Source organism: Palaemon carinicauda, chromosome 37, assembly GCF_036898095.1.
Source record: "Palaemon carinicauda isolate YSFRI2023 chromosome 37, ASM3689809v2, whole genome shotgun sequence".
Taxonomy (NCBI): domain Eukaryota; kingdom Metazoa; phylum Arthropoda; class Malacostraca; order Decapoda; family Palaemonidae; genus Palaemon; species Palaemon carinicauda.
Window position 1 is genome coordinate 67,735,937 of NC_090761.1, and position 20,676 is coordinate 67,756,612.

The 20,676-nt window shown below is 36.0% G+C and overlaps 1 protein-coding gene across 1 annotated transcript in view; it reads left to right on the forward strand.

Moving 5' to 3' along the window:
* The first annotated feature begins 1,790 nt into the window (after positions 1–1,790).
* LOC137629756 (uncharacterized) overlaps positions 1,791–20,676 on the forward strand; it is a 23,787-nt gene continuing 4,901 nt past the window's right edge. Inside the window, exons 1-14 of the mRNA XM_068361362.1 lie at positions 1,791–5,043; positions 6,015–6,062; positions 6,472–6,670; positions 8,877–9,049; positions 10,307–10,444; positions 11,251–11,367; positions 11,871–11,978; positions 12,538–12,763; positions 13,384–13,462; positions 14,415–14,547; positions 14,990–15,110; positions 16,388–16,593; positions 18,739–19,426; positions 20,029–20,147. Coding sequence (XP_068217463.1) covers positions 3,625–5,043; positions 6,015–6,062; positions 6,472–6,670; positions 8,877–9,049; positions 10,307–10,444; positions 11,251–11,367; positions 11,871–11,978; positions 12,538–12,763; positions 13,384–13,462; positions 14,415–14,547; positions 14,990–15,110; positions 16,388–16,593; positions 18,739–19,426; positions 20,029–20,147 — 3,774 coding nt within the window. The 5' untranslated portion in view covers positions 1,791–3,624. The remainder of the gene's footprint in view (positions 5,044–6,014; positions 6,063–6,471; positions 6,671–8,876; positions 9,050–10,306; positions 10,445–11,250; positions 11,368–11,870; positions 11,979–12,537; positions 12,764–13,383; positions 13,463–14,414; positions 14,548–14,989; positions 15,111–16,387; positions 16,594–18,738; positions 19,427–20,028; positions 20,148–20,676) is intronic.

Below are 20,676 nucleotides of genomic sequence, written 5' to 3' on the forward strand. Positions count from 1 at the left end.
ACAGTCAGCAACTATATCCCGATAGTCAGCGACTAAATCCCGACAGTCGGCGACTAAATCCCGACAGTCAGTGACTAAATAACGACAGTCGGCGACTAAACTCCGACAGTCAGTGACTAAATCCCGACAGTCGGCGACTAAACCCCGGTAGTCAGCGACTAACTTCCGACAGTCGGCGACTAAATACCGATAGTCGGCGAATAAATCCCGACAGTCGGTGAACAAATAATGACAGTCGGCGACTATATCCCGACAGTCGGCGACTAAATCCCGACAGTTGGCGACTAAATAACGACAGTCAGTGACTAAATCCAGACAGTCGGCGACTAAACCCCGGCAGTCAGCGACTAACTCCCGACAGTCGGCGACTAAATACCGATAGTCGGCGAATAAATCCCGACAGTCGGTGACTAAATAATGACAGTCGGCGACTATATCCCGACAGTCGGCGACTAAATCCCGACAGTCGGCGACTAAATAACGACAGTCGGCAACTAAATCCCGACAGTCGGCAACTAAATAACAACAATTGGCGACTAATTCACGACACTCGGCGACCTAATCACGAAAGTTGGCGACTAAGAATTCATCCTTGAAAATTTACAGAAGTCGCCGGCGGGTTTTGGTAGAAGTATTATTTGCGTAAATTATACCTAAACAGATTTTTTCCGCTTAAGGAATGAGATACCTAGTGTCTTGAAAAGATGAAATTCAGAATTTAGCCAAAACAAAATGGAAGTGAATAAATAGTTGACCGCACACAATCAAAACGTTTTTCACGCATCAGACTATGACAAGGGAACGTTTACAGAGGATTATGACGTTGTTTACGTTTAAGATTACTCATAAATGACAGAAACTAAGGACAGTGATATTGCTCTAGAGACTCACCGTATATACTGTACATATGATCAGCGCCCAAGCTCCCTCTCCATCCAAGCTAGGAACAGGGACGGCCAGGTAATAGCTGCTGATGACTCAGCAGGTAGACCTATAGGTTCCCCCCAAACCTATCCCCCGACCCTTAGCTCACAAAGATAGTGAGGTTGCAGACACTTCAAGAAACTATCGAAGTTGAGCAGCACTCGAACCCCAGTCAGGCAGATCACCAGGCAGGGACGTTTCCAAGGGCAAGAGAGAGAGAGAGAGAGAGAGAGAGAGAGAGAGAGAGAGAGAGAGAGAGAGAGAGAGAGAGAGAGAGAGAATGCTATTATACAATCGATCTCTCACTGAATTTGCTTGCCTAATTGGGTTGCGTCGTCTTCTATGAATTTCAATCAGACTTCGAGCCATAAATTTAGCAGAGATTTACTTTGGCAACGATGAAAATAACTATAGAGTTGTTTCTTTTGGGTATATTTGTAACAATATAAAAGGGGCAGGCTATATAATACTGCTAAAGTTTAATAGCAAACATCATATATACAAAATAGTTTTCACTTCGTTATATAATAAAAAAGTAATCTTCTGAAATGAAAACTCTTGCAGTTTGCTATGCATGATAATCATGTTTATGTAGCAACCAAATTCAAGCAAAACATCTAAATACCTAAACATATTGAAATACAAAAGTCTAAATAGGTAAAAAGTATAAATTAAGAAACCCCAAGGAAGTAATCTGATTGATCACATCTAAAAAATGCAATTTATAGATTGGCAGATTTTTTTTGCAATAACAAAAGAATAAAGTAAAATGATTTTATACATTTAAAAAACAGAAGTTATCAACGCATCTCATGATGGCAGAATACGCCCCGAATAGTTAATGCAGTTGTTAGCTGAGTTCGAAGGGATTGTATCACACCTCAACGAGTTCGCACATCGCAAAGTTCAGTTATCAACAAGGGTTGAATTTGCGTTGTGTTAGTACTCGTTCTCTGGTATAACTGCGTGTTATAAGTGCCGAAGTTTATCATAAGAGATAAGTGTAAACACAGCAGAAAACACATAACGAGTTTTAAGATCAGTGTTATAAATGTTAAAGTTTATCATAAGAGATAAGTGTAAACACAGCAGAAAACATAGGACGAGTTTTCAAGTCCGTGTTATAAGTGTAGAAGTTTATCATAAGAGATAAGTGTAAACACAGCAGAAAACATAGGACGAGTTTTCAAGTCCGTGTTATGAATGTAGAAGTTTATCATAAGAGATAATTGTAAACAGTTGAAAATATATAACGAGTTTTAAGGTCCGTGTTATAAAAGTCGAAGTTTATCATAAGAGATAAGTGTAAACAGATGAAAATATATAACGAGTTTTAAGGTCCGTGTTATAAAAGTCGAAGTTTATCATAAGAGATAGTGTAAACAGTTGGAAACATAGGACAAGTTTTCAAGTCCGTGATATAAGTGTTGAAGTTTATCATACGAGATAACTGTAAACAGCAAAAACAAAGCACGAGTTTTCAAGTCCATGTTATTAGTGTCGAAGTTTATCAAAAGAGACTGGTGTAAACACAGTTTTTAAGTTCATCTTCAGATTATTCAAACACAGACTTTTGAACATAGAGGCATTAACATTATTATTACTACTAGCTAAGCTACACCCCTAGTTTTATAAGCAGGATGCTATAAGCGCAAGGGCTCCAACAGAGAAAAATAGCCCAGTGAGGAAAGGAATTAAGGAAATAAATAAACTATATGAGAAGTAATGAACAATGAAATAAAATATCTTAACAGTAACAACATTATAACAGATCTGTCATATATAAACTACAAAAAGAGAATTATGTCAACCTGGTCAACATAAAATATATTTGCTGCAAGTTTGAAGTTTTGAAGTTATATCGATTCAACTAGAAATAATCGTGCAAAAACCTGGATGGAAATGCACACTTTTGAGATTGTATGGGCCACATAAACATCTGCTTTGAGCTTATGGGTGTTCATAGTGATTGACAGATGAAGAGGAAGAGGAATTACAAGTAAAGAAGGGAATTACTGAGACGTACGGACAGCTGTGAAATGAAGGAAATAAATAATTCTCCTTTGGATGAATGAGTAGATAAAGAAAATGAAGAATGTCCCTCGCTATTAATGGGTAGATGTCATTGACAAGACTCAAAGAAATAGAGAGAATTCACAAAAGACGAAAGAAAAACCAGATATGACTCCCGAATTTTTGATGATACAAATTTTAAAAATATACATTGCAAATAAATTGAATAAATATTATTAATATTGTGTATTATAGGCTAATGTCCGGTTACTAGACTTATGAATATCGGTGTGAATGTGCTCATTACAATTTTTACTGTATGAACTGTTATTGTTTTCTTATTCAATATCAATTTGGCTTCGCATTCAAGCAGTTTGATTACACTGCATAAGTTCTTGGAAAGTTTAGATGAAAAAAGGAAAGGCAAAATAATATTTAGGTATGACAAAAATATTTCTACAGGATTTCTAAAATTAATGTAAAAAATACATTTTCCCAAAATATATTTTTTGAGCGACATTTCTTTCAATATGAATATGTAGACTGGTGAGCAAAATGTAATTTTCATTCACGACAGAACATTCAGAATAAACAAAAAATATTATGAAGCAAAATACTTCTGAAAGTTCAACTTTCATCACCTAAAAATATATCATTCAAGTACATCTCTAAAAAAAAATATCAGATATGTATGGTCAACACATTGGGGCACCCTCAGAGGGGGACTCCCTTCCGGTCTGGACACCCCTGCAGAGTTTGGAAGTGGCCAGCGAAAAGGCAATCTCCTCCCAGACAAACAACAGGGGCATCCCGCCACAACAGAGACGAAGGAAAAGCAGCGTCTATACCACCCCCTTGCCCGGGCAGTTAGATCAAGACCTAGCAACGAATCATGTCTTGGCAAGTGATATCTTGGAGAGAAATACAGCTCCACTAGGCATCAAATCGGGCATAAATGGCATCTTGTTCCACCCTGGTCTGTTGGCCAAACATGGCATACAAGAAGATATGATAGAGAGGGAAAGCGTCGCTTCAGATTCAAGATCGAAGAAGAGTAGCTTTTTAAGCGTGTCACCAGACTCGAGGTCTAAAAAAAGTAGTATTTTAAGTAATTCATCAGAGCCAAGAATTAAGAAAAATAGCACTATAAGCATATCCTCAGATTCAAGGTCTATGAGAAGCAGTACTGCTAGCGTAGCTTCAGAGGTAAGGTTTAAGAAAAATAGTATTGTCAGTTTCTGTGGTCTATCAGCCAAAGAGAATGAGGAAGAGTTTTTTGGTCGGGAGACCTTTCAGCCAGACCAGTGGGTGAAAAAAAGTAGTGTAATTGGCTTTGTCGGTGACATGATTGATAGAGAGAGGCCTAAAAAACCAAGCGCATCAAGCTTGTCAAGACCATCAGAGGAGGTAACAGAAACTGAAAATATTCCTGCAGAACAGCGATACAAGAGAAGTAGTGTTGTTAGTTTTTCTAATTTGTCAGTAAATGAGCTCTTGGAAAATGATGATTTTGACGACAACAATTCGTTTATGTACAGACATGAAAGAAATGGTTTTGTTCACTCTTCTGATCATTCATCAAAAGGCAGATATCAAGGTGACATGAAAGAATGGGACAGCAATTCACCTGAGAAAAGGCTCAAGAAACTTAGCCCTGCTTGCTCCTCTGGCTGGTCATCCAAAGGGGACATTGAAAATGGCATCATGGTGAAGGAGCGACGTTTGTCCGATAAGAGGACGAAGAAGCATAGCACTGTCAGCTTCTCTGATCTGCCAGTCACATATGCCATAGAAAACGATATGGAGGAGGCAGAAATCCCATCGCCAAAGAGACGGTCCAAGAAACATAGCACAGTGAGCTTTTCGGGTCTTTTACCAGATGACGACGTGGGAGAGACGGTGAAGGAGAAAAAAGAAAATGTGTCTGAACAGAGGACTAGAAAGCACAGCACAGTTAGCTTCTCTGGGTTATCAGAGAAAGACCTTGCAGGTGATGAAGATAACACAAAAGAAAAGGAAAGCACTTCTGAACCAAGGAAGAGGAAACTTAGCCCTGACAGCAACTATTCGGGTTTGCTCTCCAGTAACCACAGCATCCAATCACAGGTGAGTTTAGAGTGATGAGGAGTTCATGATTTTTGGCAATAGAAATAGGGTGGAGTGTAATGCTATATAAAACCAAATACAAAGTAGGTGAAAAAGTAAATTTCAGATTTAATAAGCATTTTCCATTAGTTTATCTTGGAATGGTTGTTGCAATCAGGTGATACTCTTCCTATTTTACCCAAAAACTACTCAATGATCTTCAAGAGATTCATGCGCTGTGGGAGTCTGGCTTTCCTTGGTGGCAACCCGACTAGGTCTACATGTTTCTTACCTCTGCTGATTGAATGACTAGCGGTACAACACATGTGTTGATGCCAGCGGATGTATAATACATATATGGGACAGTGAATGATTTAATGTAGAATTAGTTTTAGGAAAACCATGCGTTTATTCTCCATAGCTGATTAGTATCTTTATCATAAGGAATTCTCATTGAATTATGATACACATGAGAAGTTTAAAGTTATTAAACAGCACTCCAGTTTTCTGAATCTTATCTTATCCTTGCTTCACCATTCCATTTACTATCTTCTCCCAACAGCTGTTTCAGCCATTAACTCATGGCTAACATCAGGGCAATGATAATCTTACAATCAAAATAAAGGAAAATATTCTAAGATTACATATGAGAAGATAAACACCCTCACAATTCTTATATAATCTATCCCTATTGTATTTGTGACATTAGATTTTATGGCTTATTGTAGTTTCATTGGGCCTGATGATAGCCAAGAGTTAATAGCTGATTTGATGCAATATGATTTATAGAATGTGGGCCATGTAGGCCTGCAATAGGGCCTGGGAGACCATTCAGCATTAATAAGAAACTGAAGAAACCCAAACAGTGGCACAGCGAGGGGTAATTTGAAATATAGAACGGAAGAGGGAGAGGAGATACAGTTGAAATTCAAAAAGTGGGTTCCGCTAGTCATAGAAGAGACACTAAAGATAATCATTCATGTCTCTTCCAGGATGCGGATAAACACCGAACGAAATTTAGGGTCCTCATCCTAGTCTTGGTGAGTATGCCTGTTGGCTCTTCTTTTAAATTGTAAATACTGAATTATTTAAGACAAAACATAAATATATGGAAAACCCATAAAAATAACATTTTGTATACACATGTTGATTTAGAAAATGGCATGCATACAACTGGTTATGCATTTAGGTATTTAATGAAAGTAATTGCTGAAATGATTATACCAAGTTCGGAGGCATTTCGATCTAATAGATTAACATAAATAAAAATATTGTATTACAAGCAAGCTCCATGCTTTCCTTCAAGCAAGATTTATCTGAAGCAGAAAGGCACTTGTGCTTTTAGCTCCCTGATCCTTCCTAGCTTTTAAAGTTTTAGCAGACACATATGTATACATACATGTATTTGTACATATGTGTGTTAATTCCCACGCATAAATCCATATCTAGCTCGGCAGCGTGATGATCGGAGTTTGCAGTCTCGGATTCTACTCTCTGGTCGAAGCCCGAAAGGCACCAAAGGATATAGATACAGACTCTGACCGCTTGACGACACCTAGCGTGCTGGCTGAAGTTACAGAACTGAACACTGAATGGAGAGACGCTACAACCAGTTGCTTAACCGATACGCTGAACACCTGTCCGGAATGTGAGTTGAAATAACTGGAATGGAACCTTTTTCGCGTGTAATATTCAACTGAAATTTTCTTTTAAAGTCTAAGTCCCTGAAAGCAAGGCCTCTTTGATTCACCTTTGGCGCTTTGCATTCAGACTAGCTGGGTTTTCCATAGCTATTCGTAGCTTGGTTAAGATGCACGGGAGCAAGATGAAATAACTGGAATGGAACCATTTTCGCGTGTACCATTCAACTGAAATTTTCTTTTAAAGTGTATGTACTTGAAAGCAAGGCCTATTTGATTCACCTCTGACCGCTTTGCATCGAGACTAGCTGGGTTTTCAATAGCTATTCATAGCTTGGTTAAGATGCAAGGGAGCAAGATGAAATAACTGGAATGGAACCAATTTCGCGTGCTATTCAAATGAAATTTTCTTTTAAAATGTATGTACTTGAAAGCAAGGCCTCTTTGATTCACCTCTGACCGCTTTGCTTTCAAACTAGCTGGGTTTTCAATAGCTATTCGTAGCTTGGTTAAGATGCAAGGGAGCAAGATGAAATAACTGGAATGGAACCATTTTCGCATGCTACTCAAATGAAATTTTCTTTTAAAGTCTAAGTCCCTGAAAGGAAGGCCTCTTTGATTCACCTTTAGGCGCTTTGCATTCAGACTAGCTGGGTTTTCCATAGTTATTCGTAGCTTGGTTAAGATGCAAGGGAGCATGATGAAATAACTGGAATGGAACCATTTTCGCGTGCTACTCAAATGAAATTTTCTTTCAAGTGTACGTCCTTGAAAGCAAGGGCTCTCTGATTTACTCTGATTTGCCTCTGAGCGCTTTGCATTCAGACTAGCTGAAGATGCAAGGGAGCAAGATGAAATAAATGAAATAGAACCTTTTTCGTGTGTACTATTCAAATGAAATTTTCTTTTAAAGTCCATGTCCTTGAAAGCAAGGCCTCTCTGATTTACCTCTGAGCGTTTTGCATTCAGACTAGCTGTTTCCAATAGCTTGATTAAAATGCAAAGGGGCAAGACTACTAGACTGGCTATAGTCAGTTTGCAAAAGGCGGTTCGCTTTCACTTGAATAGTTAAAGGGGTGATCTCAAGTTACTTGGTGTGCTTACAGTACTCGCAAACAGAAATACATACTTCAGATGATAAGGAATTGGATTAAATTTTCAGACATTTCTAAATATATAGATAATCATTTTTGTAAATTCGACCATCTTAACATGACTTTTTAAATCTTATTAGGTCCACAATGATACAAAGTCAAGTTTTATATCAAAATTTTCTTAAAAATCTTAAAACAGGGACTTTCGAAAATATGGAAAGAACCTCATTAAAATTTTGGATGTCCTAATTCAAAACTTCTAACACATTTCACTCATAATATAACGATATATTAATGTGTTCCCCTTAGCATTTTTATTATTGTTATCATCATTGTCATCAGTATCATATTTATTATCTTTATAGTTATTTATTATTGTTATCATCACCTGTATTGTTACTCGAGCGATGTATATGAATTCTAGACAAGTCAGCATTGCTGTTATTACAATTTACTTGCCAAAAATAAAATATAAATAAATGACTTTTTCTGAATGTTCAAGCCATTTTTAGTGTTAAAATAACCTACTTGACACAAATAAAAAATAAATAAAACTTTTTTTTTTTTTAAAGTTGAAGTCATCTTTATTGTTAAAATAGATTACTTGACACATAAAAAATAAATACAACCTTTTTTTAACTGTCCAAGCCATTTTAACTGTTAAAATAGCTTACTTGACACAAATCATAAATAAATACATGATTATCTTTAAATGTCCAAGCCATTTTAATTGCAAAAATAGCTTACTTGACACAAATAAAAAATAAATACAATCTTTTTTTTAACTGTCCAAGCAATTTTTACTGTTAAAATAGCATAATTGATATAAATCATAAATAAATATATGATCATTTTTAACTGCCTAAGCCATTTTTATTTTTGAAATAGCTTACTTGACACAAATCATATATATACATGATTATTTTTTAACTTTCCAAACTATTTTTATTGTTAAAATAACTTACTGACACAAATCATTAATAAATACACAACTTTTTTAACTATGCAAGCCATTTTTATTGTCAAAATAGCTTACAGGCAGAAATAAAAAATTAATACACCCATCTTTTTTACCTGACCAAATATTTCTTTTAATAGTAACTACCTCGCTTCATTGCAGATTTCAAAATCCCCCCCTTAGTGGTCATAGCAATAAGCGGCCTACGACCTGAAATGGTGAATGCCACTCTCACCCCAGCGTTGACGTTCTTAAGGAGCTGTGGTGTGTTTGCAAAGAGCCTGGTGCCCGTTTATCCCGTGTTGACGTCACCAAACCTCTACTCTATTGCCACGGTGATTTGAATGAGAGAGAGAGAGAGAGAGAGAGAGAGAGAGAGAGAGAGTTGAAATCCAATAGTAATCCAAACCAAACATTAAACTATTTTGTAAATGCGATATTGAGATGTTCCCGTTAAGAGAGAGAGAGAGAGAGAGAGAGAGAGAGAGAGAGAGTTGAAATCCAATAGTCAGCAAAACCAAACATTAAACTATTTTGTAAATGAGATGTTGAGATGTTCCCGTTAAGAGAGAGAGAGAGAGAGAGAGAGAGAGAGAGAGAAGAGAGAGAGAGAGAGAGAGAGAGAGAGAGAGAGAGAGAGAGTTGAAATCCAATAGTCAGCAAAACCGAACATTAAACGATTTTGTAAATGCAATATTGAGATGTTCCTGTTGAGAGAGAGAGAGAGAGAGAGAGAGAGAGAGAGAGAGGGGGGATTTTTAATCCAGAAGTCAGGAAAACTACTTTTTAAACTATTTTAAAAATACCGTATTAAAATAATACCGTTGAGAGAGAGAGAGAGAGAGAGAGAGAGAGAGAGAGATTTGAAATCCAAGTCAGCAAAACCAAACATTTAATTATCATGCAAATACGATATTAAGATGATCTTGGTGAGAGAGAGAGAGAGAGAGAGAGAGAGAGAGAATTCCAATAGTTAGCAAAACCAATTAATTATTAAACTACTTTATTATTAAACTACTTTACATATACCGTATTAAAATAATCCCGTTGAGAGAGAGAGAGAGAGAGAGAGAGAGAGAGAGAGAATTCCATTAGTCAGCAAAACCAATTAATTATTAAACTACTTTACATATACTGTATTGAAATAATCCCGTTGAGAGAGAGAGAGAGAGAGAGAGAGAGAGAGATTCCATTAGTCAGCAAAACCAATTAATTATTAAACTACTTTACATATACTGTATTGAAATAATCCCGTTGAGAGAGAGAGAGAGAGAGAGAGAGAGAGAGAGAGGAGTTGGTGTGAATTCCAATAGTCAGCAAAACCAATTAATTATTAAACTAGTTTACATATACCGTATCAAAATAATCCCGTTGAGAGAGAGAGAGAGAGAGAGAGAGGGAGAGAGAGAGAGAGAGAGAGAGAGAGAGAGAGAGAATTGTAATCAAAGTCAGCAAATCCAAGAATTAAATTATTAAGATGATACAGTTAATACACAAAGACAGTTATACACAAAGATAGAAAACCACAATGAATTGAACATTAAATAATCCCTCTTTTTTTCAAACTATTATTCGGAAATCCTCCATTGCAGGGACTATACCCAGACAACCACGGCAATATAGACAACTTCGCCTACGACCCAGTTGGAAATGAGACCTTACATGACACAGCAAATGGCAGGACTCAACAGTGGAGAGGAGAGCCAATCTGGAACACTGCTACGAAACAGGTAGGTCTGTCCCCTTTAAATATACTCGAGTATATGTCATTTTTTACAAGTATCAGACCGGTATAGGTACGGATGAAAGGTACGACTGTGACAGGAATTATCAAAAACTTTGATAACTTAGCTTATTTTAATGGTTTTACTTTCGTGGATTTATACAAGAAGTATGGGTCTCTCTCTCTTTCTCTCTCTCTCTCTCTCTCTCTCTCTCTCTCTCTCAACGGGATCATATTCATATTGTATTTGCATAATAGCTTTGTATTCTTTGATATTTTCAGCAATAAATAACAATACCTTTTATTATCATCGCCAGCAGGTTATATTTTGACAGGCGTGTATTTATTTATTTGTATGTTTGTGACTCGCATACCTCAAAAACTATTAGACCGAATTTCATGAAATTTGAAGGGTTGATTTGCCATTATCCCAGGACAATTTGATTAGATTTTGGGAGTGATTGGGTTAAAGGTCAAGGTCACCAAAAGGTTAAAAAAAAGGGCAATTTTGCTACATTGTGGTAATTTTTATCCGATTTGCATAAAACCAGTGACAAAGTGTGTATAATTCGGTTCCTGCCAAATTCAATGGTAATATCTACAATTGAAAAGACACAGCTATCATGTAGCCTTCTTAAATATGATGTTAAATGCAGCAACATTACAGTGAACTGCGTGATAGTGAGCGACATCAACGAGGGACAATGCTGATATTATAAACAATATCCGTCCCGAGTTCAGCTAGTAATATTTTTGAAGTGTGATATGGCCTTCAATTAGTTTCCTGCAATAATTCACCTATCTTCTCCCAAGGAAAAGAAATCAGCTGTGTATTTTTGGGCCGGAGCGGACAACCTAATTAACGGAAGACACCCGACGTACAGGTACCACTACGTGAACAACAAACCTTTGAGCGTACGGACTAGACAGGTAAAGTTTATTTGGACTTCTTAGAGCACTGAATGATATGAAAATATATAAAATAAACATTATCCTCATCTCCTCCTACGCCTATTGGCGCAAAGGGCCTCGATTAGATTTCACCAGTCGTCTCTATCTTGAGCTTTTAAGTCAATACTTCTCCATTCATCATCTCTTACTTCACGTTTCATAGTCCTGAGCCATGTAGGTATGGGTCTTCCAACTCTTCTAGTGCCTAGTGGAGCACAGTTGAAAGTTAGGTGAACTAATCTCTCTTGGGGAGTGCGAAGAGCATGCTCAAACTATCTCCATCTACCCCTCACCATAATCTCATCCATATATGGCACTCGAGTATTCCCTCTTATAGCTTCGTTTCTAATCTTAACTATGATCTACTCTACAAATATGTATACATACGTGCCATTTTCTCTTTCAAATTAATACAAACTGATACACTTAAGAAATATCAACAAATCATATTCCTTCTTATACAATTAATTAAAACCTTCCAGGTCGTGGACTGGTTAACTCTACCTCAAGATGAGATTCCCCACTTGACGATGGTTTACTACGAAGAGCCTTTGGCTTCCATGATCAAGTTTGGTGTGAATTCCAAAGAGGTGAGGCCAATACAATCTGGTTTGATTGTAGTTCAAAGACATTTATACGGGTTATTGTATTTTTGTTAAATACATCCTTTCAGAATTACACCGAAGGAGGATAAAGGCTAGTGTTATTGAGTAAGAGTTTAACTATGGAAAAGTTACAATGGTTTTTGAATAATATTGTTTTAAGGCGAATTTATATATATATATATATATATATATATATATATATATATATATATATATATATATATATATATACATATATATATATATATATATATATATATATATATATATTATATATATATATATATATATGCAGTATGTAGCCTATATATGCTATCTCTCATGAAATGGTATATATTCTCTTTCATATACTGTATATACATAGATATTCTCTCCCATATTTTCGTATTTAAAACCTTACAGAACAATCTCCATAGTATAAAGTAACATCCCTTTCATCCTACCACCCACCCTTTATATATATATATATATATATATATATATATATATATATATATATATATATATATATATATATATATATATATATATATATATCTTCCAGGCAAGAGAAGCACTCCAAGAAGTGGACGAACAAATTGACGTAATGATGAAGGACCTGCGTTCTAATGAGCTCTCTCACTGCGTCAATTTTCTGATCGTTTCTGATCATGGAGTTCCCAAGACCGACTGTACAGCCTCGAGTTACCTCGAGACGTTCAAGACAGGGGACGAGGACTTTGATCAAGAGCCTCTTGGATCGGAGGGGGGAGATGGATTCAAGGATCGAGGTGAGGACTTCGTCTAAAGGGCAACATTGTACAAACAAGTGCAAATTGTTCATGCTTAAACTTGAATTAATATAAGTATAAGTATAAATGAAAATCAGATGGCTAACACCTGCTCTATTTGTACAGTATATATATATATATATATATATACATATATATATATATATACATATATAATCTATATAGTTACACATACATTTTATATACATATATATATATATATATATATATCAAGACATTTCTCAAATGGATAGCTCCATGAAATATATCACCAATTTGATTGCTAAAACTGTGTATGAAACCCTTACGTGCATTTAACATACCATAACAACACTAGACCCTTCATTTTTATAAACAAAAGTATCATTAGTAAGTGGTGGAACTGTCCATAAGAAAACGCAATTTAACTCCCAAGAAAGCACAGTTTGTTGACGGGCGATGTTGCACAGTAAGTGTCTGAAACGATGCAACGAGTATAATCAGCATCGTGCATTTTGATATTTTTTTCCCCGATTTCTATAAACTGCATTATGCATTTTGATACAAAGTGTTAAATATATCTGCAAACATCTCAACACGGAAAGCAATTTCCTCATAGCCTCCTTTCTTATTCGAAATAGGAGATATGGAAGACATTCTTCAGTCAGTCCCGTGCAATAGTCCATGGCATAGAACTCTTTTAGAGGATCTCCCAAAAAGGTAAGGATTACTCTTCCTTCACGTAAGTAGAACAGAATGATCACACAATATTAATCAGTTCTAATGTATTATGGATTATTTTGTGAATGGATAGGAGGATAAAGTTTAGGATTTACTGCCAACTTTATTATAAATATAATGAAGTCTGCAGAAAAGCAATGTCCATTTACTAACATCGTCAGGTGATAATTGGTCTCGATAGTATGAGTTTCAGTTTCTAAAGAGGAAGGGTCAATATAAAAAAGACGAAAATTGGAAAATACAGTAACTCAAAGACTGAATAAAACCAATGAGTATCCTGGTATTTCTTCCAGAGTCTTATGGACATGATCTTGAAACAAAAATTCAAATTCTCTATTTTCTTCCATAAGGTACCTTTACGGGTTTCCTTTCGTTGCTACACTCTCATAGTTACGGTTAGTAAGCTATAACTTATAGATAAATGTCTCACACTCAAGGTACCACTTCCCAAAGAGTCTAAAAGTCGAGGATTAAAAAATTGGAAAATACAGTAACTCAAGGCCTGAATGAAACCAATGAGTATCCTGGTATTTCTTCCAGAGGCTTGTGGCCATGATCTTGAAACAAAAATTCAAATTCTCTCTTTTCTTCCATAAGGTACCTTTACGGGTTTCCTTTCGTTGCTACACTCTCATAGTTACAGTTAGTAAGCTATAACTTATAGATAAATGTCTCACACTCAAGGTACCACTTCCCAAAGAGTCTAAAAGTCGAGGATTAAAAAATTGGAAAATACAGTAACTCAAGGCCTGAATGAAACCAATGAGTATCCTGATATTTCTTCCAGAGGCTTGTGGCCATGATCTTGAAACGAAAATTCAAATTCTCTATTTTCTTCCATAAGGATCCTTTACGGGTCTCCTTCCGTGGCTACACTCTCATAGTAACAGTTAGTAAGCTATAACTTATAGATAAATGTCTCACACTCAAGGTACCACTTCCCAAAGAGTCTAAAAGTCGAGGATATTCTTTTAGACTTAAAGCCGTGGGGAAAGCTCTTCGCGCAAGACGCAAGTGACTGCAAGAATGACCTTAGCTCTGATAACGTCGATCCGATAATGCAGGTATGTTTCGTGATAAGCTTTTGATATCGATGATGAAGCAACCCATAAGTCAGTTGATAAAAATCAGAAACTGGATTGTTTCTTGCATTTACTTTAGTATCTAATATACTGTATATATTTTAGGATTTCCTTCGGTCTAACTCAAACCAAATTGGTAATCTCTAGCTTCTAAATTTGCTAAAACAGACCATTTATATAAAATATTTCTTAAGGCACAAAACTGTTGTTGAAATTGTTATTAAAACCAAATAGATATGGTTTTTTAAATGGTGAATTCTTCCTCCATTCCATAGAAAAAAAAATTCAAAATTTTTCTAGTTTTTTATGAAAAAAAAATTCTACAAATAATTTTATAGAATAAACAGAGACATGACGTTTTCAATGGTGTAATAAAATTTCCATTTTGATTGATAATATAAAAGAGTCCTTATCTTTTACCTAGGGAACCTTCATAGGCTTTGGTCCCGACCTGAGAATGAACTACACAACTGCCAGTTTTAGAAACATTGAACTGTATAACTTGATGTGCAAGCTGTTAGACATCGAACCTGCTCCAAATAACGGTAAGCAACTTTTCAATTAATTTTGGTTATGCATCCCCTGTGCTGTGACCTGTAGGGGAAAACCAAACAATTTTATACTATGATTTAACAATTAGAAATTGGATAGTAAGATTGAAAAAGCAAGTGGGAATGGAGGTAAAGTACGTCGAAATAAAGCTCCTAGTCGTAGAAAAAGCTGCAAAAACCTTGTTATGCCTACGGTGAATTGTGTAAGGGCCAATAGATAAATTTCTGATGCAAGCTAGGAATCGAGACATATTTTCAGACAGAGTTATGGCCTGCTTAATAAATTACAGGCTGACATACGGTAAGAACAAGCTATGGATTTTGCAAGATTAACCTACAACCTTTTTTTTTTTTTTCCATGCCTACATCATCAGATAAATGATGAACTCAGATGGAAGGATCAAGTAGTTGACTGGCGAAATCTAACCGAGGCCCTTTGCGTCAATAGGCGTAGGAGGAGATGATGATGAACCTACAACCTACCACCCATACCTAATGATTTTCCCTTTAAGCTAGCGACAAACAAATGCCACACTTTACGCCTCCCTCCGTCATATCTAAAACGAATCAAGATTTCACGAATTTTTGGTGGCACTAGCAGACCCAAAATTGACTCCATGACTAATGACGCTCATATATTCATAGTCTATGTTCGATCATAGATTGATGGGAGGCAAGGTCTATAGACCTTAGATGGAGGCACAAGCAAACTACATTTCTGTTTTACGAGTGCAGCCCAAAAAAGTAGTGTATGTGTGATACCGATTTCACTGACAGCACTTCTTGTGCTCTGATTAGGCCTGTATTATAGATGTCATACTAGTTTAAATCACTTTAAAAAATATTCTGCAAACTTTCCAGACAATTTGAAGGCTGCGCATAGGATAACTTGATAGGAGCAAAAGACCTGCACTGTAATAAAAAGTTGAGCAGAGGCCATTCTCATGCCATCATAGATATAGACTGTCTCACTATAAATTTCAAGCTATTTCAATTTAAAGCCTCCATCTCTATCCTGTCAACTTACAGTCGGACACAGGTATTCCTGGCACACCTCACTCTAAGGGAGTGCACCCTGTCACACCCTTATTGCATGGCGAGTAACCTAGTAACCAAACAGATAGTTCAGGGAGAGATTGCAGGGTTAGTGGGTGGGGCTAAACACAGGAACTCGCCATGCAGTGCGGGTGTGACACGGTACACTTCATAAGAATTCCTGCGCCCAACCGCACATCTTTACATCCTACGCTTCTCTATACTTTATCCTACAGGAACTCTGGGAAGCTTGGAACATATGCTATGCCAGCCCTCGACGAAGGTGCACATGACGGACTTTGAGGCTATACTGAAGGAGGAAACGCACGGTCCGCCAAAGAAACCCCCAAGGCCCAAGAAACTTATTGATGGGGTCCTGCAGGACTCCGAAATAGAACGTGTTTGCGTTTGTGACGCTAGAGACCCACAAGAGATATATGAGGTTAGTGCAATGGGAAAAATTATCAACAGGTCATTGCTCTAAATGTATATTTAACGTTTAAAACGTTTCCAGACGACTAAAATTTCGGATATATCATTGCTCTAAATCAGTGTTTCCCAACCCTGGGGTAAATTACCCCAGAGGGGTAATGGACCCGTATTTTTAGGGTAATCAAGATGTTCTGAAATTGAGTTATTCACATTCCCATAATTATTGTCATATTTCATAAACAAAATTTGAATTAAAATGGAAAAGTTTGCATTTGTTTTGGATCCTTAACTATAAGCAGCCAATAGCGGGCTACATGATCCATACAGTTCATCAGGTGGCTGCAAAATAACATCCGATGTTACCGGGTATAAGTTCAATGGGGTCATTGATTAGTTGGAAATAAAATTTTGGGGTAATCATTTAAAAAAGGTTGGGAAACACTGCTCTAAATGCATCTTCAAAGTTTAAAGCTACTGTCAGTTTAGATTGAGTCTGGGTCATAGGTTTGGGTGATGGTATTTTTGGGTGATATTCAACAAAAGAAAGACTATTTACTTCACATTTTTTTGTGATCTTTGCTGGTACACTGTTAAAAATTGGTTGTAAAAACGGTAAAAATCCTGCAATAAATGTTGCAAGGCATTTACCGTTTTAAAACGGATATATTGACGTAAAGGAGTGAAATTACAGTCACAAACCCATAAAAGATAATAATAAAGCAAGGTAAAATTACGGTCGCCAGTATTTTACTGAAATACGGCTGAATGCAATATATTTTTAAGAGAATTTTCGATTAAAATGACGGTTTTTAAACTGATCAAAAACACCAATTTCCTTAAAGTCTGTCTCTTATTTCATGAATTCAAAGATTTGTTCACGCCATAGGTCTGTTGATAATTATATTGAAACAACTGCCAACTTTATTGGTGACCTATGGAGCCTCTGTTTTCAGTATAGTATTTTCATATCTTTTAAGTTTTCATAGATATATGGGATATGGCTTTTTTTTTTTTTTTTCCCTACAATACAAAGATAACACATCAACATTGAATACATCTAAAACATAATCAAGGAATTTTGGGAGCAGGAAAGCCATTCTTATTTCGTCATATAGCAAAACTGTCAACAAAATCTACTTAAGTGTTTAGCAAACAATACATGACTTTGCTTGAATTATATTTACTTGAATTTAAAAGTTTTTGGTATATGCAATTAAATTTCCGAAAAACCATCATCGAATAAAACAAAAAACTATAATTACACTATTTTCACATAATGCCACATTAGACAAATAGTTAAAGAGGAAATTTACCTAAATTATCATTTCATAGAGTTTACTGATCTTGAGATATTTTATATTCTTTATCTGTTATTTCTCATATATATATATATATATATATATATATATAGTTTATTCATTTCCTTATTTACTCACTGGGATATTTTTCCCTGTTAGAACCCTTGGGCTTATAGCATCTTGCTTTTCTAACTAGGGTTATAGATTAGCTAATAATAATAATAATAATAATAATAATAATAATAATAATAATAATAATAATAATAATAATAATAATAATAATAATAACTAGAGGGACACTTAGTAGAGCGCAGACCTCCACTAGGGAAGCTTATTTCTCGACCCTTTGGACTGATTTTGGACGTTTTGTTCGTCCGTGACCTTGACCATTGACCTTCCAAAATTTAATAATTCCCAGCACTACATAAGTTTAAAAATCCCAGCAAATTTCATTACTTTACGATTAAAATTTTGCCTGTATGGTGGATGACCGGAATTAACCTTTTGCTTGACCTTGACCTTGAACTCGACCTTCGACCTTAACATGTATTAATTGCCGTGGATTTTCATACACTCAAATATGAACCAATTTTAAAGTCACTGTGACAAAGATGTCCAAATTTATGGCTGATTTCGTGAATTGGACATTTTGCTTGACCGCGACCCTGACCTTCCAAAATTCAATCATTTCCAGCCTTTTTATATAACAGTTAATCCACGCAAGTTTCATTACTCTAAGAATAAAATTGTGGTCAGGAAGGTATTCACAAATAAACACACAAACAGGGGGTGTAAAACATAACCTCCTTCCAACTTCGTTGACGGAGATAATAATAATACCCCTTTTTCATTTGCAGTTTTCTCCAACAACTTTCCCAGTCACCACAAGTCCAGAGACTTTTGAAAATCTCCTTAGAAGATCCAACCGAGATCTAGACCTTGAGTCCATCTTGAACCCAACTCAGCTGAACAACGACGAAACAGAAATAAGAGAGATCAATAGATTTACCTCTGATATCAATACACACACGACCTCAACAATTTCTACAATCTCCAAGAACACGACACCCCACACAACTACACTCCAAGTTCCGTTGCCAACATCTTACACAACTATACCCCAAGTTCCGTTGGCAACTACAACTTACACAACAAGACCCCAAGTTCCGGTGGCAACTTCTCTTTACACAGCTACACGCCAATTTCCATTGGCAACTTCTTACACCCCTACAACACAAGTTCCCGTGGCAACTACAACTTACACAACTATACCCCAAGTTCCGTTGGCAACTACAACTTACACAACTACACCCCCAGTTCCGGTGGCAGCTTCTCTTTACACAGATACACGCCAAGTTCCGTTGGCAACTTCCCCTTCCACAACTACACCCCAAGTTCCGTTAGCAACGACCCTTAGTCAACAAGAACAAACTTATTTATCGTTGCTACTCAACCGACATGTTCCTTGGGGAACTCCGGATTACTCTGCTGTGGAGGGTAATAGTGGAAAAGTACAGGTGCTTCTTCATACTAACTACGTTATAGGTAAGCTTCCTTGATCGATTCTTCTTCGTGAACTTTGTCAGTGGTCTAAGCAATATTGTGTTGTAGGCCTATTCGCCTTTTCTGTTCGTTTGTACCTGACATGTGAAATTTACCACCTACATCCTGATATAAAAAGGACAGTAAACTGCTATTTTTTCTATATATATATATATATATATATATATATATATATATTGTATTTTATGTTCTTAAATAACTGCATATTTTATCCATATGCAAACATGATAATATCCTTTTGATAACAAAAATAAGGCAAATATTTATTTATTCAAAGAAGTATTCCCTTAAAATGTCCCACTCCTTCAAAAGGTTTGACAACTTAATGCTTTAGACAAGTATTTGAGCACATAGGTATAAAAAATGCACAAGAAACAGATATATTAGATTTCCACTAAAATTCAATAACGTTATAAACAAAAAATAATTTCAGTAATACATACGATTACCATAAACACATACATCAAAAAACGCAAATAACGAAAACTTGCCGTTCTTATAATAATGTTCTTGTGTTCTGCTAAACTTGTATCCAAAAGAAAAGTATAAAAATAATAACGAAACCTTTTTCTTACGTATTTCAGGACTTCACGAAGCTATTAACCTTGGACTATGGGTGAGCTTCACCATTGATAATGAAACTATTTCACTCGTAAAGGCAGATGCACCCAAAATAACTGTGGAAGATGATGATGAACACAAGGTGAGAGTGGATTTATTTAGGAATTTTAGTTATATGGAATAGCGTCCGGGCCGGGGAGACATTCAGAGCCGAGGTTGTATAAAGAGACAAAAACAATGTTACTTATAAAGGGCATGTTATTATGTTGTACCTTATATAGCCATTCTATCTTTAGTATTGATGTTATTATTACTAGCCTAGCTACAACCTTAGTTCGAAAAGCTGGATGCCATAAGCTCAAGGGCTCCAACGGGGAAAATATCCCAGTCACTATGAGGAAAGGAAATAAATAAACAAGAAGAGTAAGGAATAACTATTATAAGATATTTTAAGATTAGCAACAACATTAAAATAGATCTGTCATATAGAAACTGTGAAGAGAGACGCATGTCATCCTGTTCACCAAAGCATTTGCTGCAAGTTTGAACTTCTGAATTCTTTCGTTGATATATAATTTGATTGGCTAACTAACTAAGGGCATTTTGAGAGGCTCATATCACATTTTTTTCAAACCTTAAAAATTATAAAATGTGCTTTTATCTACGATAGT